Genomic DNA, 22,869 nt, shown 5'->3' on the forward strand with positions numbered 1-22,869 from the left:
TTTGTTCCCCAGGCCCATGGTGTGGCCTCTCCTCCCGGCTTTGCCTGGCCTGTGCCCACAAGAGGCCCCCAAAGGCTTCTCCTCTCGCTGGTGCTGACTGCCCCTCATTCTCAATGAAGCCTCAAACCCTGTTCCGTGGACTTTGCTCTCATTCCCATTCCTGCTCTGTGACCCTTGGAAAAAGCCTCCCCAGTCCTAGGAGGGCACCGGTGGTGGCCCGGGCTTGGAAAGTCTTGTCCAAACGTTGGCTGACAGCCATGGTGTTGCCAATAATCCTTCCTGCCTCTTTCACCTCCATGAGTCTTTTGTTTTGGTTTGGTTTGGTTCTTTTACAGAGATGGTGTCATCTTTGCAAAGAGACGTGTTAGTAAAGGATGGTCAAGTTCAACAACTACAACAGGAGGTGAATCAACTGAAAAGTGAGAACAAAGAAAAGGATCACCAGCTCGAAGCCCTCAGCTCCAGAGTGAGTGTCGGGTCATCAGCAAATTGTAGCTGCGAAAAGCAGACACAGTGGAGTCACATGACACACGGTGGTGAGATGAGGCCAGTGCCCAAGGACACAGGGAGGGTAGCTGCTGGGCAGGTGGCCAACTTCTCTGAAGCCTTTCAAAGGACAGCGTGTATGTGGCTCAGAAGAAGCATAATAGATTTTCAAATCCAGCAAAGATTTTCTAACCCCTATTATAAATGAGTTTGTTTAATCCCAGCAACAAACCCACCTATGAGCATATACTGCCATTGCAAAGTTTAACATTAAGCAGAATACGATCTCCCTGTGAGCACGGATGACCACACGGCTGCATCGTGGTCCCAGCACCGCTGGTTCTCATAACTGTCTTCACAGCAGAACGTCTGAAGATCCAGATGCAAACACGCAGACGCTCATTTCTTCCTTAGACTCTAGTGTGTAGAATGTCTCTATGGAAGATGAACGTGGTAGGCAAGCAAAGAGCTTTTCACATGTAACTTTGACTCTTTGCAAATCTTGCCTTCAATGCTAACTTTAGAATCCTGACTCTATAGGATAAGATTTCTCAGTATTTGCATGATGTGCCTGTTTCTGTGAGTCAAGGTAAAACCTCAAAGCTTTCATCTCAGGTGGCAACTCAGAGATTCCCAGAGGCTACCCGATAGCTAGGTCTGCATGGGGCTGGGGTGAGAACAGATCTTGAGGTTCCAAGGAAAAGGCACAGTAAGTAATACCTGGTACGTAGTACCATACCCAGTTTGGAGCTGGTGAAAGGCACTGCACGAGCTTTGGGATCAGACAGACCAGGGTCCCATCCCAGAGCTTTCTTTTATTGTAACTTATTTGGCCTCCATTTCCCCATGTGTGAAATGGGGATGACAAAATCGTTTTCCAAGAAGTGGGAGGCTGGTTTTAGTTGTGCTCTTCTGCCTCTGCCTGAGGTCGGCTGCCTGGCCAAGCCCTCTGCATTCGTTTCTCCCAAGCAGGGTGTCTTCCCAGGCATGTGCTATAGCTGTTTAATGTGGGGGGTGTGTGTGTGTGTGTGTGTGTGTGTGTGTGTGTGTGTGTGTTGGGGACGGGAAGGGGATGCAGAGCTGGTGCTAAGTAGAAGGAATCTGCAAAGACAGCACCTGCTTGGCTCTTCTACCTCCTGAAGTGCATTTGGATGATTTATGTCCCCATTTCCCCTTCCTCGTTGACCTTGGAATGAGGGCCCTTCTCCTCTAGACTGTGCTGGCCAATAGCACAAGGGCTCGTCACCACCAAGGATACTGCTCTTGTGAACATTTGAGATGCCTTTTTTTTAATGACATATATCATGTGTGTTAATTTTAGAAAAATAAGTAGATGACATTGAGAAGAAAAAATAAAAAGAGAGGAGAGGAAATGCTACCTTGAGAAATCAGTGTTAATATTTTCATGTATGTTCTTCCAGTCTTGTTTCTATATATTGCCTAGAAATCAATCAATCAATCATTTTATAGTGAATTTATACTATGCACATTTTTTAAATTTTTAAATACTTATTATTTTTCCATTCTAATAAATCAACGCTCTTATCATTCGTCTTAAAAGCTACATACTTTCTCCTGGATGTACCCAGTGTTATAAAGTGGTCTGCTGTTCTAAACAACACTTGGGTTGTTTCCTCTTTTTTTTTTTCTTCCACTGTTACTGACAATTCTGTGAAGAGCATCCTTGAAACTACAGATTTACTTATTTCTCCAGTCATTGTCCTTAAGGTACATTCCTAAAGTGGGAATTGCTGGGTCAAAAGAAGGCACATCCATGCTTAAGCCCTTAATGCCTGTTGCCAAGCCGCCCTCAGGCAAGACAGCTCCGTTTACCCCTCCACACCAGTCGGGGCAGTTGTGTCTTTGAGATGCAACCTGCACAAGAGCCCTAAGATGGACCCCAGCTCACTGCCTCGGCCCCCTCCACCCTCACCGTTCACAGCGTGAAAACATCCCAATTCCTGCACCCTAAGTCCCCAGACTCTACAAAGCTGGATTTCCCCTGCAGTGAAGTTTGCTGGCTTTTGAAGAGGAATTTAGACGCTCTATTCCTCAGAACTCATGAGAGGGGTGAACTGGGAACGACTGCAGGATCCCGTGCTCCCATCACACAAATGGTCTCGCCTCTCAGAATTCAGAGGTGTGATTGGGTTGTACAGCAGGAAACACTCCTGGGCGTGAACACAATTACTTGGGACCCCCAGCCAAGCCCCCGTGGCCTTGTCCTTTTTCTCCACAGTGCTCAGTGCTGAAAGAAGAGTTACAGAAGGAAGATGCCCAGAAGGAGAAGTGGGAAGCCCAAGAGAAAGAGTTAAAACTCTGCAAAACCGTGCGTTGAACCTCCTGACCCCTAGGTGTCCACTGAAAGCCTAGATTGGGGCCTTGAGGGTTTTGGAGGGGTTCCTTGGCCCATTAGCTAGCACAAGCTCTGGGGCTTTCTGGGTGTTTGTGTGTTAATGCTTTGATTTGCTGGCCTCAAAGAGATGGGTGAAAAGACCATGGAAAACACACTCTCCCCAGATTTTCTGGGCAGTTGGCTCAAGGCCCCTCATCAGGTTTCCCCTGGGGAAAGGGACGGGAGGTGGCCACCATATGCTGCTAGAAATTCACCGTGGTCCCTACCCCTGGACTTGTGATGCCCAGACTTTCATGATCCACTGTCACAAGTTTTATCACAGCCCTGAGCACTGTTATTAACACAACTCTTCTTGAAGTATTTTTACTTAAATACATTCAATTTTACAACAATTCATAAAAACAAAATAAAAAGCAAATGTATCACTGGCCTTGTATGGAAGGTGAACATAAAAATTAACACAATGAAAAGATGACCACTCAATGTAAATGTTCACCCCCTGTACCGGCCCGAACCCTCGTGCACATCACCAGGCATACGTTTTCCATCCGTTGGGAAGCCCGGTGCCTGGGACAGGGGGGAGGAGACGTGTGTTCTTCTCTCTGTCAGGAGCACACTTCTCTGCCTCAAATGAGAAAAAAGAAAAATGTCATTGTTCTTTTCTTCCAAACTGTGCCCATTGTGTCTTCCAAACAGCCCTTATTTAGATTGAACTCAAAAATATACCCCAAGGAAAGAGATTCTAATGAGTGGATAGGTATCTTGTACTGTTTAATCCAGGATCCATGCTGATCTTCAAAAGAAACTCAAATTTTCCCTCACCCAGCCCTTTCATTGCACCCGTTGAAAGAAAGTCTACTTTGCCTCAAAGATGTGGAATTGTCCCCCAAGGGAAGGAATGAAGCGAATCCCAGACTAGGTTTCTGCCTTAATGAACCGGATGAAATGAGTTGTGAAGTTGACTTCCCTGTTGTTGGAACTCTTTCAGCAAATCCATGACATGGAAAAAGAAATGAGGAAGCTCAGGGTGGAGCTGAAAAGGAGCAGTACCGAGCAGAGCCTGATCTCTATGACGCTGCGGGAAAAGAGCAAGGTATGGCAGGGACAGGTCGGCCTGGGAACCACTCTGGGGCCAGCACTCCACCTGCATCATCTCTCTTCATCCTCACAATGACCCCATGCGGTCTATACTGGTATTATCCCCACTTTACAGTCAGGAAAACTGAGGCTCACAGAGGTGAAGGAAGTTATCCAAGTTCACTTGCATAAAGTAGTTGTGGCAGAACTTGAATCCAGGTCTGCCTGACTCCAAAGCTCCTGTGTGTAACCACTACCCTAGACTGCCTTCAAATCTTAATTGTGAAATTATCTAAGAAAGAATTGATCCATTAAATCAAGTTTGCCAATGATGTTGTTCCAACTTAAATTCTCATATTGATTTTTTTTGTCTTTTTGTTCCATCATTGAGAATGTTTTTAAAAATCTCAGCATGTTTGTAATTTGTGTGTTTCTTCTTTTAATATGAACGATGTTTGCTTTATATATTTTGAGGCTGTGTTACTAGGTACATATAAATTTAGGATCCTAATACTTCCTGTAGAGCAAAACTTTAGATCATCATGAAATGTCCCTTTTCATCTCTAGTAGTGTTTCTCCCTTAACGTCTCCTTTGTCATTTAGGTTCACCACTGGCTTTCTGTTGGTTAGAGTTTTCATACCTTATCTTTTTCATACGTTCTCTGTCAATTTTTGTCTTAAGTTTTAGACATATGCCTTCAAATAGCGTATCATTTTTACAAAATACAGTTTGACCATCTTTGACTTTTAGTCCATTTATATTATGTAATTACTCGTGTACTGGGATTTAAATCTACCTTCTTGCTCAATACCAGATGTACCATCTGTGGTATGTTCCTTTTTCTCTCCTTTCTTGCCTCCTTCTGAGTGGATGGTTTTCTCTTATTCCACTTTCCCCCTCTATTAGCTTGGAAATATTTCACTTTTTTACTATTCTTTTAGTCATAGTAAGACAATAACATTCATCCTTGACTCACCAAAATCACACATTAATTAAGTTTTTCACTCTTCTACTATTCTCTTAGTAGTCATCCTGAAGACTATAAAGTGCATTCTTTTTTTTTTTTTTCGGTACGCGGGCCTCTCACTGTTATGGCCTCTTCCGTTGTGGAGCACAGGCTCTGGACGCACAGGCTCAGTGGCCATGGCTCACAGGCCCAGCCGCTCTGCGGCATGTGGGATCCTCCTGGACCAGGACACGAACCCATGTCCCCTGCATCGGCAGGCAGACTCTCAACCGCTGCGCCACCAGGGAAGCCCTGCATTCTTAACTTACCAAGAGGCAATAGTAGTTGATAATGATGCCCTTCTCCTTGACAGTGCAATGAGTTTCAAACACCTTAACTTCACTTACCCCCTCCAGATTTATAAGCCATTACTGTCATTTTCTAAACTCCTCTTGATAGTTAAAACCCCACAAGACATTATTAGTGTTTTTCTATAGTCAGTATCATATCCACACATTACCCTTACTGTTGCTTGTCTTTTCTGCATCTCTGATCACCCACCTGGGTTCATTTTTCTTGTGTCTGAAGAATACCCTTTAATGTTTTCCCTCATTGTGGCTCTGCTGATGACAAATTCTCAAATGTGCCTGTGTGTCTGTCTGGAGATGTATATTTAACCTTCATTCTTAAAACACATTTGACTGCGTATTGAATTCTACAATGGCAACTCTTTTCTTTCAGCACATTAGATACAGCATTAGATATGTCACTATTGTCTTGTGGCTCCTATTATTTCTATTTAGAAGTCATCTGTAAGCCTAACTGTTGTACCTTTGCATAATCTGTCTTTTTCTCCGGTTGCTTTTTTTTTTTTTTTTTTCTTTTTGCGGTATGCGGGCCTCTCACTGTTGTGGCCTCTCCCGTTGCGGAGCACAGGCTCCGGACGCGCCGGCCCAGCGGCCGTGGCTCACGGGCCCAGCCGCTCCGCGGCATATGGGATCCTCCCAGACCGGGGCACGAACCCGTATCCCCTGCATCGGCAGGCGGACTCTCAACCACTGCGCCACCAGGGAGGCCCTCCGGTTGCTTTTAAGATTGTCTTTTTCCTTGATTTCCAGCAGTTTTATTATGGTTTATCTAGGTGTGGATCCAGTTTTATTTACCTCGTACAGAGTTCGTAGGGGCTTCTTGAATCTCTGGCTTGGTGTTTTGCCTTAGTTCAGGCGCTTGGGCTCTGTACCACACAGGCAGTGGGGAGCTACTAAGCCTCCTGAACAAGTGACTGATGCAATGACATTCGTGGACAGTAATTAGGGTGAAAATGAGAGTTACAATTTCTCATGTACTAGGCGTTACCCTGAACTTTTCACCTCTTAATCTTTACAACAGCGCTGTGATCTAGAAATCATCCTCTCCATTTTACAGATGAGAAAGTCAAGGCTACTAGTTACTAGTAAAGTAACTAGCCCAATGGCACAGTCGGTTTTGTCTGACTCCAGGTTTGTCTGACTTCAGTTACCCTGGCATAGCAAACAGCCACATGCTACTGTTTACACTGAAATTAATGAAAATTAAATAAAATTTTAATTCAGTTCCTCCGCCACACCAGCCCCATTTCGAGTGCTCGATCCCCAGATGTGGCTGGTGGCTGCCGTATTAGACAACACAGCCTCGCTCAGAGTACCTGTACCGTTGCAGAAAGTTCTGGTGGACAGAGCTGCCTTATAGCAGGGTAACTCTCACAGTACCGTTAAGATTGCACTGGAAGAAACTAAACTTGAGGCGAGGAGGCCAGTTGTCACAGTCCAGCTTGCATTTGAGAGGGGTTGGAGGACAGGCGTGAGACCCCCGAGTGTGAGAGAGGGAGCAGGGCGGCCGCTGAAGGTGACTCTGAGGCTTGGGGACAGGAACGGGGGCTGTTCATGCAGAACACAAACAGGGGCAGAGTCCAAGGCTGGACTTGGCTTTTGCAGCATATGAAACAGGCTGCTGAAATAGAAGTCAGAGCATGTTTAGACCTGGGAGAAAACTAAGGCCCAGAGAGCTTAGATGACTTTTCCAAGGTAACGGAGCTGGGTAGAGGCTCTTCCACTGGGCCACACTACTCAGAAGAAAGCTCTTAAGGGCTTTTCTGGGTCTTTTATTACATCCCTGTGATCCCCCTCTTCAGATCCCTAAAAACACAGCCTGTGAATTTGTTTCAGCACAAAAACTTTCCATTTATTTACGAGTGTTTGCCTCATTTCCTGTTAGTGCCAGGGCCCAGGGCTCAGCAGGTGCATCCAAGAATTGAGCAGCTGCGAGGCCTACACTGGCCAGCCAAGGGTAGCGTGGAGCACTCCCAAGCTTACCGTGCGTTGACTGTTACCCAAGCAAGGGGGGAAAAGTAGGCAAGCTTCTCCACTTTAAACGCCTTCCTTTGCAGGCTGCAGTTCTTAATAGACATTGCTTTGGCAAGCCTCCAGAGAGGTTACCACCAGTGAGTGTGCTCAAAGTGGTAACGACAAACAGTTATGATAATAAACCCAATCATAACATTTCCAAGTACCCATCACGAGTTATTAGAACGAGACTGTACGGCGGACATTCCCGTCCACCTTTCATAGGTTACAACGGTACTTAACACTCTCACAGAGCCCTTAAGCACTATTCCAAACATTGAATCCCCACAATGACTCTATGCAGTGATACTAGTATCATCATTCCCATTTGACAGATGAGGACACTGAGTCACGGAGCAGTGAAGTAACTTTCCGAGTGTCGTACGGCTTGTTAGGGACCGAGCTGGGATGGGAGTGTGCGGTAGAACATAGTTGAGCCCCGGGTGCAGAGCTCGGCCCTTTCCCGTAGGGGGCAACTCCCTGTGAGTTTGCCTCCACCCTGTGCATGCCTGTGACCCCTGCTGCTGGGCTGCAGCTGTCCCTACCCCTCAGGGACTCCCCCACTGCCATTAGCCCACCCAGAAAAGTTTCCCCAGAGGGCATGATGATCACATTAGCAGCAAGCCCACGCTTTCATCATCCTTTCAGGTGGAAGAGAAGCTTCGGGAGGATTCCAGAAGGAAATTGCTTCAGCTGAAAGAAATGAGGAACAGAGAAAACCTCATTAAAGCCAATTTGGAAAGGGCAGTAGGTCAGGTAGGTGTGCTGCAGAGCCCCTTCACGGGCCCGTGCTCTCCACGGAATCCCGCACCCAAGCGGCCGGCAGGGATGAATGAGGAGGAAGACGGCCTGCCTTAGTTCACCCGCTTATCTCAGGGGCAGGGCTTTGTGCGGCTTCCGCGTCCCCGTGGATTTCACTAAAGAGGCTTTTCCTTCTGGGAAGCTGCCCACTCCAGTGTTTGCTGTTGCCTGAGACCCTGACCAAGCAGCCAGTCCCAGCTCAAGGCCCACCCCAGTGAACCAGCTGTGCGGTTCCCTCTTGGGAAGGGTTTGAGCTCTTGACCTCGGTGGTGTTTCTAGCACTTTCTCCTTCACATTTTTTGTCCTGACATTTAGAGCGATCTTTCTTCCTCTGGGCCCCCAAAGAGATGCTACAGTCAGTGTCCCCAGGGAATTGCCACATTTCTGTTTGTTTGTTTGTTTGTTTTGTTTGGCCGAACCGCGTGGCTTGCAGGATTTTAGTTCCCCGACCAGGGATGGAACCCGTGCCCCCTGCAGTGGCTGCACGGAGTCTTAACCACTGGAGCGCCAGGGAAGTCCTGCCACTTTTCTTAATAAAGTAAAACCCAGAATACCACAGCTTATGCCAGGTGGAGGTGGGCAGGGTGGGGAGAGGGCCATTTCCCAGGGCTCTGACCCAAGATGGCCCAGTGGCCCTTCCTCTGACACGTGGCACAGACATGAGGGCCAGAACATGCAAACGAGCCTTCACCAAAGGCTAAGGGAGAGCAAAGGAGAACCCAAGACGGGGCACTGGCCCTCCAGAACACAGCCCACCGAGGGCAGCCCATCTTGGACCCCCTCCACAAGGCATCCTCTCCTGGCAGCCACGGCTCCAGGGGGACCAAGAACGTTTTGCATGTATGTGTTTGTGCTTTTCTTTTTCTGGGAGAGTGAGTCCACCTCGTCACTCATTGGATGCTCAGAAGGATTTGTAAACCACCAAAAAAGGTTAAGAACCACGATCCTTAAAGGAGCCCTCCGTCCCACCCAGCCCAGCTCCCAAAGCCCTTGAGTTTGGTAGCATCCAAGCCTGAACCATCAGTGTGACCGGAATTTGTCCCACGCGCTGAACTTCAGAGGCACCCACAAGTTAAATGATGATGCTGACCCTCAGGCAGGTTTGAAAGCCTCTTCAACCAACTTCCACACCATCACCCCCGGTGTCCTTTCTCCTGCAGGGTGCCGACCCCTTAGCAAGGCAGAGAGCCCGCCAGCCTGGGCTTCCCTCCGTGCACCTGGGCTACCCCTCACCTTGCTGGCACTCTGCACCCATGGCGAACACCCGCCTTGAGGGCATGATCTGCGCCACTTGCCGAGCGCCTGGTCATGGCTCTGGCCAGGGGTCATCCAGGAAGACCCTCAGAGACACTGAGATTCCTCCAGGTCTAGACTCGAGAGAGAAAGGACGAACAAGGCTTCTCTGCGCTGCCTGGGCCTTGCTGCTTCACCCCCTTGTCTCCACAGCCCGCTCCCGGCCTGAGGTCCTGCCCTTCCCCAGGCCAGTGACCACAGGACTCAGCCCACCATCCAGCAGGACCTGTCCCTCCCCACCCCCACCCCCCACCAAGCAGTCCTGTAGGGCGCCTCTGGTGATAACACGGGCCATTGCCCACAGGGCCCTCTGCATAACCTCTTCCTCGGGTGAGCTAGGACCCTCCCTTGGCCATGAAACCAGCAGACGACCCAGAGTCCCTCCAATCACCCAGCTGGCTTCTGGCAGGATGACTGCAGAGGTGTCCTTAGGAGAGTCACAGTTCCTCTACTTGGCTTCCCAGAGCTCCCTGGTGTGCAGCAGACTCCTGTGTCTTAGGACCTGTTCACGTTCTTATTGATTCTGTGGCCCTTGTGGTCCTTCAGGGCTCTGTTTTAGAGCCTTTCATGACCACATTTTGCCAGTGAGCCAAAAACCCAGGCCAAGGGCCATCACGTTGGGAAATTTCCAGAGAAACTTGGGCTTCTTTGCCGTTCAAGTCTCATGAGCCTGGGGCATCTTGAACTCGTCATTCTAGAAGCCCTGACTTAATTTAACTGCGTTGTTTCATCATCCGTAATATGAAGACACCAGCATCAGGGAGGCACTCAGTAAAAACTGGCTGAACTGAAGGAGAGGACTTTGAACATCTGACTTGACAGGTGTTTCTGTTCTAAGCATTCGATGAACGTTTATTGAGTGCCTGCTGTGTGCCAGGCGCTGCACCAGGCTCCGGGGACCTGGAGAGGAGTACAAGAGACGTCGTCTTCAGGACACAAGGTCTAAGGCACAAAACGGCAGCAGGCAGCTCCTCCTTCTCTCCCCAGGCGCCCTTGCTGATGACACGAGTTACCCGGGCTGACAGCCTCAATGTTTATCTCACAGCCTGGTGCCAACGTAGCAATTACGGAAGAGCGCTCCCGGCCCTGGACTTCCCACTGGATAATTGGCAGCAAGTGGCTCTTCCGAGAGCCCGAGACGTGTGTGTGCTGACCGTGTGCGTCGGCTAGGTTAGGCGGGCACACCTGAAAAGTCATTAAAACCTGCTGTCCCCCTCTCTTGTGTGGGCACTGCCCCTTCCGGTGAGAGGTGAAGGTGTTAATTACCCATAATGACCACTGAAGGCGTGCAGAGCCTTCTCACCGATTTCTCCCAGACCCAGCGACGGAGGCGCCTCCCCCAGCCTTGCCGCTGCAGCTGCGCCCCTCACCTCATCCCCTTCCCTTTCTTTGTGCTGCAGCTGGAGCTTTTCAGAGGTCAGGTCCTCAAGGCCACCTGCGGACGCGTGAAACCGGTCCAGGACAAACCCGTCTCCAATCAGCAGGCTCGTCTCTCTTCCCCACTTTCTCCTTCAGGGACCCGGGGCTCCAGACACTGGGAGCATATGTTCCTGTTTTTTGTTGGTGGCACATAATTTTCACACTGTTGCTACACCATAAAGATTTGTTTTGATTTTCTGGGATTTCCTGGCTTTTCAAGTAAAAGCCAGTTAAACTCCCTTGCAGTGTTTCTGTGAAAATCAAATTAAACCACCCAGGACTGTGTCTGGTCGGCAGACCCGCACGGTGAACCTCCGTTAGCCCCGCGAGGAAAGGAGCGGCCTCAGCATGGACGGTGCGTCCTCGCTCGCTCGTTCCTCCTGAAGTGGCGGATGGCAGTGAGGGTGGGCCTCTGGCTGTAACGATGCCTTATTATCCTTCCGTTTATCCTCTCCAATCCTGGGTGTCAGCGCGCGGGTCACAAGATCATACCACGGGCTTCTCTCGGACGACCTCCTTTTTAGGAGCCCACAACATCAGGCTCAGCGTGATGAATCCCTCCCAGAATGCAGAAGAATCTAGAACACACTCGTGGCCACATGACAGGCCTTTGGCTCTTAAAACACCATCTCTGATCCTGGGAAACATGCCCCGGTGACAGAGCCAATATCCACGCTCCAGAGCCAACCCCAAAACACACCAGGACCTCCCTCCTCCGAGCTTAAGCTGAAGCCCTCCAGGTCCCCTCCCCCCAGAGCCACCCTGCATTTTAATTAATTAATTAATTAATTTTTGCTGGGTTGGGTCTTCGTTTCTGTGCGAGGGCTTTCTCCAGTTGCGGCGAGCAGGGGCCACCCTTCATCGCGGTGCGCGGGCCTCTCACTATCGCAGCCTCTCTTGTTGCGGAGCACAGGCTCCAGACGCGCAGGCTCAGTAGTTGTGGCTCACAGGCCCAGTTGCTCCGCGGCATGTGGGATCTTCCCCGACCAGGGCTTGAACCCGCATCCCCTGCATCGGCAGGCAGACTCCCAACCACCGCGCCACCAGGGAAGCCCCACCCTGCATTTTAAATCTTTTTTTTTTCTTTTTCTCACCAGTTACCAGAAAAGAGCAGCAGGGTCACAGAGGACAATAGCAACGTTTGGCAGCAAAAGTGGACCCTGCAGAAGGAGACCCAGCTCAGCAGCTGCAAAGAGGAGGAAATCACCCAGAACATCAAGAAGCTGAAGACATCCTTAGACAGTTGCCAGGTGCCCCCTTCTCCATTCCTCAAATGTCCCCTGTGTCTCATTTCTGTGCTCCTTGTTCAGGAAATTGTCCAGCTCTGCTTTTAGTCCACCTTTTCTCTTGTTGGAGAAATCTGTTTGAGATCAGAAAACAAAGGACCTCCAGAAATGCCTCCCAGGTGAACTTGGTGTGGCCAAGGAGAAGCTGCCCGACACACTCCAAGTACTGCCTTTGGGAGGCCCCAGACCCCGGGGGAAAAAAAACAGCCCCGTGTTATTTCCAGAGAAACCAAAGAAACCTTCTGCTCTTTATTTGCAGTTTTCTTTTCTGTCCCAGCAGTGGAAGGCTGCTCTTACCCTTATTGGACCAGAGGGTCTGGCAGAGCCCCCACTTCATGGCCCCCACGCAGGGATCCAGCTTATCACATCAGGCAGCTGCTTCTGCTTTCTCTGGAAATATGCAGCTACTATTTGGGGAGTCTGGGCAAATGTTGGCTTGTCAGCACTCTTTCAAATCAGGAAACCGCACTTTATGACCAGCTTGTGTGTTGATCTCAGCAGGAATTCTGTAACCAAATTTGCTTCTCCTTTCAGCCAAATTGTCCTTGGCAATTTGGCTTTGGAATTGCCTATACCTAAACAAAGGGTCTATTTGTCCATCTAGAGTGTCAGTTAGAGTGCACGTGAAATAAAAGCTGCCTCCTTCCTTCCGCCCCCCGAAAAAGGGAAGTAAAACTGGGCCGTCACAGGGCGGCCAACATACGGCTCTGCCTGCTTCACGGGCCCGTCAAGAACACTGCTCTGTGTGGGTCACAACCGTCAGGTGGTATTTCTGGCGATGGTGCCCGGGCTCCTCACGACCTCATCTCTTTCCAGGCGTGCATGACAATGTCTTGCTCTAGCAATGAGCTGAAGAAGGAGGTCGACCTCCTGCAGCACCTGCAGGTGAGCCCACCTGTCTCAGGGCTCCAGAAGGTGGCACTGGACATCTTGCGCCTGTCACTGTCCTGGCTGGAGGAAACGGAGCATCTCCTCCACGAGGTGGGGATCCAGTTCTCCAGCTCCGACAAAGGTGATTGAAACTCTTTTCTCACATAGTTACATGACTGAAATATTGCGTTGAATCTGATCACGATGGGACATCTATTGAGGGAGGCTTCTTAGGTATGTGGCCAAGTGTTCCCTTCTCCAGACTTCACTTTGCTTCACCACTTGAGAAGCAGTGTTCCTGGAAAAAAGTACACAAGTGAGACGTGATTACTGGAGAAAAATGAGACGTGACAGTGGCAAAAGGAAAAATCGAAATTATGCTAAATCTTCTCTCTCAGAAGTAACCATATATATACATATATAGAGTAGAGACGTTTTTTAGAGCAGTTTTATGTTCATGGCAAAATTGAGAGGATGATACAGAGATTTCCCAGGTACCCCCGTCCCCACTCATACACAGCCTCCCCCATTTATCAGCATCAGCACCAGAGAGGTACAGTTGTCAGGACTGATGAACCTACATTGACACGTCCTAATCACCCAAAGTCCATGGTTTATATTAGGGTTCACTCTTTTTCATTTTAATTTTATTGGAGTGTAGTTGATTTACAGTGCTGTGTAGGGGTCACTCTTGGTGTTGTACATCCTATGGGTTTGGACTTGGACAAATGTGTGATGACATGTATCCACCATTATAATATCATACAGAATCGTTTCCCTGCCCTGGCCTTTCTCGCCTTCTGAGATGGCCCACGCTCTGTCTGTGGAGTGTGTTTCTCTCTAAATAAGTCCACGTCTTACCTATCACTTTGTCTCTCACTGAATTCTTTCTGCGATGAGACATCAACAACCTGAGCTTCATTAAGTCCTGAGACCAGCAGGTCCACCAATAATGAGGCCCACCCCGGGGAGGACCCAGAGGCCCTGTAAATCACAATGCTCCACCGGGAAGATGGTCCAGTCCTGAACGTGCCTTTGATCCCAAATCTACTGCCCTAAGCAGAAGCCAGGGAGCACGGCGGGGGATGTGGTTCAGATCAGGCCATCTCTGAGCAGATTGGTGGATTCTGTGCACAAAGCCCTGGTATTAGGTCAACTCGATTTATGAGTTTCACTTCTCAGGTCACTCTGTAACTACACAGTAATAGAAAGTACGCAGAATTCATTAAAAGCCACCTGTGGAGTCCATAGAGGGGAAGTGGGGTGGGTGAAGTTACAGATCAGGGACGTGGTAATAAAGCAAAATGATGATAACCCATAAACCCAAATATCTAGAAACTGATATTCTAGAAACTGAGGAAAGTAAAGCTACAAGTTTAACAAAATAAAAAGAAGCAAAGGAGAAGCCAACTTCAGAGCCAGCCTATGCAATTCCTCCATGGCAGCGCATGTTTGTCTGATTGAAGCCTGGCCCTGCTGTTCTTCAGTGCCTTCCTATTAGTGCCTTAAGTAATCAACATCTCCAGTAATCCCTCTGCAGTGTTCAGGAATTCAACTCGTCATGGGGAAACCTGTGGTTTGAGGACTTAAGTTTTTAAGATAACGTCTTTTCTTTTCAAAACTGGACATTTTTATTCCAAATAAAAGAACCTATCCCCCCCCAAAAAAAGAATAGTTTCACTGCCCTGAAAATCCTCTGTGCTCCCTCCCAGCCCCCCTGCAGCCCCTGGCAACCACAGATCTTTTTACCGTCGCCATAGTTTTTGCCTTTTCCAGGATATCATGTAGTTGGAATCATACAACTTTTCAGATTAGTTTTTTTTATTTAGTAATATGCATTTTCATTTCCTCCAAGTCTTTTCATGGCTTGATAGCTCTTTTTTTCTTTTTAAGTGCCCAATAATATTCCATTATCCATTCACCTACTGAAGGACATCCTGGTGGCTTCCAAGTTTTGGCAGTTATGAATAAAGCTACCATAAACGTCCACATGCAGGGTTTTGTGTGGACATGTTTTCAACTTCTTTGAGTAAATACCAAGGGCGCGGTTGCTGAATCGTGTGGTTAGAGTACATTTAGGTTTTTTTTTTAATTAATTTATTTTATTTTATTTATTTTTGGCTGCATTGGGTCTTCATTGCTGCGCACGGGCTTTCTCTAGTTACGGCAAGCGGGGGCTACTCTTCCTTGTGGTGCACGGGCTTCTCATTGCAGTGGCTTCTCTTGTTGCGTTGCATGGGCTCTAGGTGCGCAGGCTTCAGTAGTTGTGGCACACGGGCTCAGTAGTTGTGGCTCACGGGCTCTAGAGCACAGGCTCAGTAGTTGTGGCACACAGGCTTAGTTGCTCCGTGGCATGTGGGATCTTCCCCGACCAGGGCTTGAACCTGTGTCCCTTGCATTGGCAGGCGGATTCTTAACCACTTCGCCACCAGGGAAGTCCGTAGAGTACGTTTAGTTTTTAAGAAAACCACAAAACTCTTTTCCAAAGTGGCTGTTTTGCGTTCCCGCCAACAGTGAATGAGAGTTCCTGTTGCTTCACATCCTCGCTAGCGTTTGGTATCGTCACTACGATCATATTTTGTGTGGAACTTCCAGGGCATTTTCCCATGGAAAGAGCTGTGTGATTCTAGGCAAGTTACTTCCCCTCTCTGTGCCTGTTTCTTTACCTGTAAAATGGGGATAATAGGGAATACTCACCCCTTAGGATTTTTGTGAGGATTAAAATGCATTGATACATGTAAAGTACTTAGAATAGTACCTGGCATAAAATAGGCACTACCTATCCACGTGTATTGATTTTTTAACTTTACAAAAGAATAATGTCATATTATACCCAATTTCCTTTAGTTTCATTCCTAACAGTACATCTGGAGCACCCTTCCATGTCAATACACACAGATCTACATCATCGCTGTCACTGATGGCAAGGAACCCCATTCTGAAGGGTGTACCGTAATTTATTTAGCCAGTCCTCTATAATGGGCATTTAAGTTGCTTCCAGTTTTTCACACTTAATAGATGAGGCTGACATAAATATTATTCACACATACCTGTTCATCTTATCTTTATCATCCTAGATGTGGAAGGATATGAATCACTTTCATTCAACAAAGATTTATCGCAGGCCTCCTAGATACCAGGCAGAGTGCAGGTTGGAAATACAATGGGGTCAGAAACAGGTACAATTCAGGTTATGGGGTATATAGATGTTGGCTGTAAAATTCCTCCCTCTTCACTGTACATTTGAAATCTTTCATTATAAAATATTGGGGAACTAACAGGCACTCTCCCTGCGCTTGTAGATCTTAGGGTCTCAGGGAGGAATAGGGTGGGGCATTAACTGAAAAATCACTCACATGTAAAACTTTAATCATGACAGTTGATTTGAAGGAGAAGTGCAGGGCTCTGACCTGGTCAGGGATGGCAGGGCACCTGCAGGATGCATAGGTGTTATTTGCCAAAGAGGGGAGGGGAGGGCATTCTGGGTGGAGGGAGCAGCGTGGTGGGATCACAGGAAGCATGGAAAACTCACGGGACTAAAAGAAATGGAGGCGGAGGGCAGGGACTGGTGAAGGAGGTCCACAGGGGCTGTATCATGGTGTGGCCGGGGGCTTGCAGAGAGCTGGTAAGAAGCTCTGCTTTAACCTGAGAGCAGAGAGAAGCCCACGAAAGGTTTTAAGTAAGGAACTGATGGAACAGGCTTGCATTTGGAGACAGTCATCTTGGCCACGAGTGGAAAATGTACAGGAAGGTGGCCAGCACAGAACCCCAGGAGAGCGGTTAGGAGGCTGTCACAAGACACGATGGTGGCCCTCACTGTGGCAATGGAGGGGACGGAGCAAGAGAGAAGATTCCAGGGGCATTTAAGAGATGAATCAACAGGCCTCAGTGATGGAGTTAGATATGGCTAGAAGGGAAGTGATGGAGAGAAAGGGGGCTACAGGTCTCCAGGTTTCTGGCTTGTGTTAAAAGTACAGATGTGGTTCCTTCACTAAAATCCAGAGTAAAGAATGCCACAGGAGGACCAGGTTTGAGAGGGAAGATGAGTGTGAGGTGCCTGTAGACATCCAAAGTGAGGTGCCAAGGACGCAGCTATCACCCTGGATATCCAACCGTATCAGTGATGTGGCCCCGGAACCCAGAAGAACATGTGCCACATAGCAGGTGCTTAGTCAGATGGGATGGATGGACGGGTGGATGGATGGATGGTGATTAAAGCCATACGTGTGAATGGTATCACTAGGAAGAAAGTATTGAATGAGAAGGGAGAGCCCAGGGCCACACCTGGGAAACTCCAACATTTATCGTTGATCCTTCTTGCCAAAGCGCTCTCCAGGGAGGCTGCACAAACTTGACATTCTTGCAATAATGAATGAGAATAGAGGAGTGATTTTCAACTTGGGTGATTAAACAACCCCAGCCAGGATATGTCTAAGGTAATCCAGAAGGTGTTGTGAATTTCTTTTAAATGTGTTTAAAAAGAAAGGCAAGGGTTCCCTGGTGGCAGAGTGGTTGGGAGTCTGCCTGCTAATGCAGGGGACACGGGTTCGAGCCCTGGTCTGGGAGGATCCCACATGCTGCGGAGCAGCTAGGCCCGTGAGCCACAACTACTGAGCCTGCGCGTCTGGAGCCTGTGCTCCGCAACGAGAGGCCGCGATAGTGAGAGGCCCGCGCACCGCGATGAAGAGTGGCCCCTGCTTGCTGCAACTAGATGAAGCCCTCTCACAGAAACGAAGACCCAAGACAGCCAAAAAAATAAATAAATAAACAAATGTGGGGTTTAAGAAAAAAAATATTAAAAAAAAAAAAGGCAAAATCCAGATGAACTTTTCTGTAAGTGCCTGCCCCTCACCGATAGCGTAGAGAACAGGGGCGCTGCATTGCTCCCGGCAACCCAACCCCTCCCCAACCCCCGTATTACTGTCGTTGTAATCATGGCAGAGTCTGAGTGTGCGTGAAACCAAGAGAGATGTGGCCCACAGTTCTAGCTGTTCTTCAAAATCAGAACTAAAACAAGGAAAGACCATGATCTCTATCCTAGTAACAGCGGGGCCAAGCAATGTGTGCACTGTCCCCTCCCCAGGCTTCAGGAGTCACTGAAGCCTCTGTCTCTAAATCTAGTCATACATTACCGTAAAGAAACATGGGTTGCGAAATTAAGCCATCAGGGGCTTCCCTGGTGGCGCAGTGGTTGAGAGTCCGCCTGCCGATGCAGGGGACACGGGTTCGTGCCCCGGTCCGGGAAGATCCCACATGCCGCGGAGCGGCTGGGCCCGTGAGCCATGGCCGCTGAGCCTGCGCGTCCGGAGCCTGTGCTCCGCAACAGGAGAGGCCACAACAGTGAGAGGCCCACGTACCACTAAAAAAAAAAAAAAAAAAAAAGAAGCTGGCTCAAAAACTCTTTATGTGTTAGTCCACCATGATAAGTGATTCAAGGTACTTCCCATTACTGAGGCCAGCAGGGGATCCCCGAGTCACTCATCACCATACGCAAGCAGTCCTAAGAGCCTTGTGTGTTCACAGTTCCTAAGAGGAGGGTAGGAACCATGGTTTGTTTAACTCCTCCTCGGTACTTGTCACTGTGTTAGTTGTTTTACATGTACTGTGTACTTTCGTCTTCCAACAGCCCAATGAGCCAGGTACTATTGTCGTCTTTATTTTGCAAGTAAGGAAACTGAGTATCAATAACATTAAGGAACTTGCTCAAAGTCACACAGCTGGTACATGGTAGGGTCAGGACTCAAACTGAGGTCGTTGTGATCCTGGCACTTGTGCTTTTTCTGTGACCCCACACGCCCTCCGAAGATCCAGAGGGGTACCAGGTACATGCCCGGTTCCTAGAGGACAGGTTCTGTCGTTAACTTGAACAGAGACAAACCTGAGAGTTTCATTCCCTGGAGTGAAGGGTGTCTGATGCGCACCACGGGCCTCGCCCCAGCAAAGCCCCATTTGCATTAGAGCGAATAATTCTGAGTTCAGGCTTTGGAGACCAGCTGCTAAGGTGTGACTCTCAAGTGTGCGCTTACTCATTGTGTGAGCAGGTCTCGACTTCTGTGTGTCTCTGTTTACTTGGTTATAAAATGGGGTTAAGATCTCACCAGGTAGTTGTGAGGATTAAACGACGTGGTACCCAAATCATGGGGTCACACATAAGCCTTAGGAAACGGTAGCTGCCATCCGCATCAGCCTTGAATACTTGTTGATTGAATGTGAACTAAATGTGGATGGCAAGCAGATGGGTATGCACACAGGCAGGGCAGTTTGATTTACTCACGCCGAGGCGCCTTTACCTGTGACCCCTGCCGCATCTCTATTTGACAGCTAGTCAGATTTTCTTAGCCGTGAGCACTCAGTTCTCTTCCCAGGCCTTCTTCCTCGGCTCTTGACAATGGGCTGCATTTCCTAGCTGCCGAGTGGTAAAGCTGGGACTCCATCCAGGTCCCTCTGACCTCAAAGCCCCTGCTCTGAACCACCATACTACCTGCCTTTTAAAATATTGTCCTAAGGGATAAAACGCACGTAACGAGCTAGGTCTGTAAAATCCTGGAATAAATCCCTCAGGGAAATCCAGGTTGAGTAACTATTGTTGGATCATGTCATGAGCAGCCCAGGAGATTGGGGTCACTACTAAAGATCTGATTGGTTAAGATATCACCTAACACCTGTCACAATGGCCGTCACCAAAAAGAACACAAATAACAACTGTTGGCGAGGATATGGAGAAAAGGGAACCCTTGTACACTGTTGGTGGAAATGTAAATTGGTGTGGCCGCTACGGAAAACAGTTTGAAGGTTTCTCAAAACACTAAAAATAGAACTACCACATGATCCAGCAATTCCACTCCTGGGTATTTATTCCCCTAAAATGGAAAACACTAATTCAAAAAGATACATGCACCCCAATGTTCATAGCAGCATTATTTACGATAGCCAAGACATGAAAGCAACCTAAGTGCCCATCAACAGATGAGTGGATAAAGAAGATGCAGTAGGGAATTCCCTGGCGGTCCAGTGGATAGGAGTTGACGCTTTCACTGCTACGGCCCAGGTTCAGTCCCTGGTTGGGGAACTAAGATCCCACAAGCTGCATGGTGTGGCCACCCCCCAAAAATAGATGTGATATATCTATATCTATATCTATATCTATATCTATATCTATATCTATATATGCAGTGGAATACTACACAGCCATAAAAAAGAATGCAATTTTGCCATTTGCAGCAACATGGATGGACTTGGAGGGTACTATGCTTAGTGAAATAAGTCAGACAGAGAAAGACAAATACTGTATGATATGACTTTTATGTGGAATCTAAAAAATAAAACTAGTGAATATAAGAAAAAAAGAAATAGACTCACAGATATAGAAAACAAACTAGTGGTTACCAGTGGGGAGCGGGAAAGGGGGAGGGACAAGTTAGAGGTAGGGAAATAAGAGGAACAAACTACCGTGCTCACTTCAGCAGCACATATACTAAAATCGGAACAATACAGAGAAGATTAACATGGCCCCTGTGCAAGGATGACACGGAAATTCATGAAGCGTTCCATCCTTTTGTGACCAGAATGGGAAGGAAATTCAAAAAAGAGGGGCTATATGAATACATAGAGCTGATTCACGTTGCTGTACAGTTGAAACTAACACAACATCGTAAAGCAGCTATACTCCAATTTTAAAAAAAAGAGGTACAAACTACTATGTATAAAATAAATAAGCTACAATGATATATTTTACAGCACAGGGAATATAGCCAATATATTTTTTTTAATTTCACTTTTTCCTAATTTTTTTTCTTTTTTTTTTAAACCCCACATTTGTTCATTTATTTATTTTTTTGGCTGTCTTGGGTCTTCGTTTCTGTGCGAGGGCTTTCTCTAGTTGTGGCAAGCGGGGGCCACTCACTATCGCGGCCTCTCTCATTGCGGAACACAGGCTCCAGACGCGCAGGCTCAGTAGTTGTGGCTCACAGGCCTAGTCGCTCCGCGGCATTTGGGATCCTCCCAGACCAGGGCCCGAACCCGTGTCCCCTGCATTAGCAGGCAGACTCTCAACCACTGCGCCACCAGGGAAGCCCATAGCCAATATTTTATAATAACTATAAATGGAATATAACCTTTAAAAATTGTGAATCACTATGTTGTACACCTGAAACATACAATATTTTACATTGACTATATCTCAATTAAAAAATAAAAAAGCTGCGACCTAAAAAAAAAAAATCTAATTGGTGAAGGATTACTGTGTGGTCCCACTGGAAGACAGGAAACATCTAAGGAGGACCTTAAAAGTCAGCTCCCCTCTCCTCCTGCCTGGTTTCTCAGCTTCTTTTGATAAGGGAAAGAAAGGACTTTTTACATTGATCTTTGCAAGCTCAGTTGATTGTGTCTATTTCTGCAAGACTTTGTTGCAAATAAAAGGATTCCCTGCATACATAGAAAATCGCTCTTTCTCAGATATCCAAGATACGCAGTATTTTTATGTGAAAAAAAAGAAAGTTGTAATACAATATGCACAGTGTTCTCCCCTTTTTTTTCTTTTTTTTTTTTTCAAATGCCAATATCCAACCACAGGAGAAATCTGGAGGAAAAGACATAAAAGTGTTGAGAGTATTATCCCAGCATGATAAGACTGCGTGAGCCTTGACTTTCCCTCAGTCGTTCAACAGCTATTTATTGCAGCCCTACTGTGTGCCGGCCCCTGAGGATACAGCGGGGGGACACTTTCCACTTTATGGGTTTCTGCCCTGTTTGGATTTGTGTAACAGGCATGTGTAAATTTTGTAACCAGAACTATAATCAAGAATTGCTGCTTCTCCCAGAGAAGAAAATCCCTCTTTCCAACAGCCCAAGTCTGCATCACCCATCTCTGCCATCTCGGGATCCACCCAGTGCCCCTCTCCTCACGCACCCTTCACATAAGCCAGCCCAGCGCTTCAGTCTCCAGCCTCTAGTCTCTCTGAAAAGAGAATGACAGACCTAGGTCTGAATTCTGATCCTACTGCTTACCAGCTCCATAGCTTAACCTTGCTGGGCGTCTGTGTCTCACCTATAAATGCAAACACATTTCCTTGCTAGGCTGTTTGTAATGATCAGAAAATATCACGTGGTAAACTTCTGGCATGGTGCCTGGAACATGGCAAGTGGTTAATACTGAATAGCTATTATTATAATATTATTATTCTCACTCTTCCAAGCTGGAAATTCTCAGCAAGTGGCATTGTCAGAGGTCAAGGGCCCAGGCACGAGCCTATTCAGCTCCCCTCCTGTCTCTCTCCGCACCCACCTTTCCTCCTTTCCCTCCATCTTCCCTCACTACGTTCTCTTTCCAAATGCAGCTCTTCCCTCCCTGAGTCTCCCCTTCTCTCTCCCTCCCAGACCACCTTGTGCACAAGCTCCTGAATCACGACCTCCTTCTTCAGCGTCTACAGCCTCCCGCTCTATCTTTCTCCTTCGTCATCAAACATGCACTTCAAGCTGGTGCATCTTCACTGGGACCACTGCTTCTTTAGCTCGTTTTCTACTGCTTGTACTCCTGTCCCACTAAGACCTTGAAGTGCATTACACCCTGTGTGCTCACCACCAACTTCCCACATTGTCTTTGCCTCTTTGGCAACTGACGTGGCCCCCCCGCACTGAAGCCCCAGCTTCCTCCCCCCGCCATGTTCTCTCTGGCCTACCCAACCCTCTCGGTTTGCTTTCTTGAAACCCTCTCATCTTTGATAATTACAGCTTGTGTGGGTGATGCTCCTGGCAGCCAGTAGGTGGAGGCCAGGGATGCTGCTAAACGTCCTACGGTGCCCAGGACGGCTCCCACGACGAGGACTGTCCAGCCCAACACGTCGAGATGCTGCAGCTGAGAAATGCTGCTGGCTCCTTCGTCTCTGATACATCCCGGTTATTTTTCTGAAAAAAAAAATCACCCTTCATTAAGCCAACTCACTGCTCCATCAGAA

General features: G+C 47.9%; 2 protein-coding genes across 2 annotated transcripts in view; both read left to right on the forward strand.

The window, feature by feature from the left end:
• LOC309807669 (interferon regulatory factor 6-like) overlaps positions 1-22,869 on the forward strand; it is a 1,069,421-nt gene that overhangs the window by 808,634 nt on the left and 237,918 nt on the right. The gene's annotated exons all lie outside the window — the stretch shown is intronic.
• Positions 1-22,869, forward strand: part of LOC309808884 (forkhead-associated domain-containing protein 1-like) — a gene marked incomplete at both ends in the record, with an annotated part of 100,362 nt that overhangs the window by 63,351 nt on the left and 14,142 nt on the right. The window contains 7 exons of the mRNA XM_082629457.1: positions 336-466; positions 2,726-2,815; positions 3,831-3,935; positions 7,896-8,003; positions 10,742-10,825; positions 11,858-12,010; positions 12,863-13,063. Coding sequence (XP_082485583.1) covers positions 336-466; positions 2,726-2,815; positions 3,831-3,935; positions 7,896-8,003; positions 10,742-10,825; positions 11,858-12,010; positions 12,863-13,063 — 872 coding nt within the window. The remainder of the gene's footprint in view (positions 1-335; positions 467-2,725; positions 2,816-3,830; positions 3,936-7,895; positions 8,004-10,741; positions 10,826-11,857; positions 12,011-12,862; positions 13,064-22,869) is intronic.

The sequence above is a fragment of the Mesoplodon mirus genome, assembly GCF_964341445.2.
Source record: "Mesoplodon mirus genome assembly, chromosome: 7".
Classification (NCBI taxonomy): domain Eukaryota; kingdom Metazoa; phylum Chordata; class Mammalia; order Artiodactyla; family Ziphiidae; genus Mesoplodon; species Mesoplodon mirus.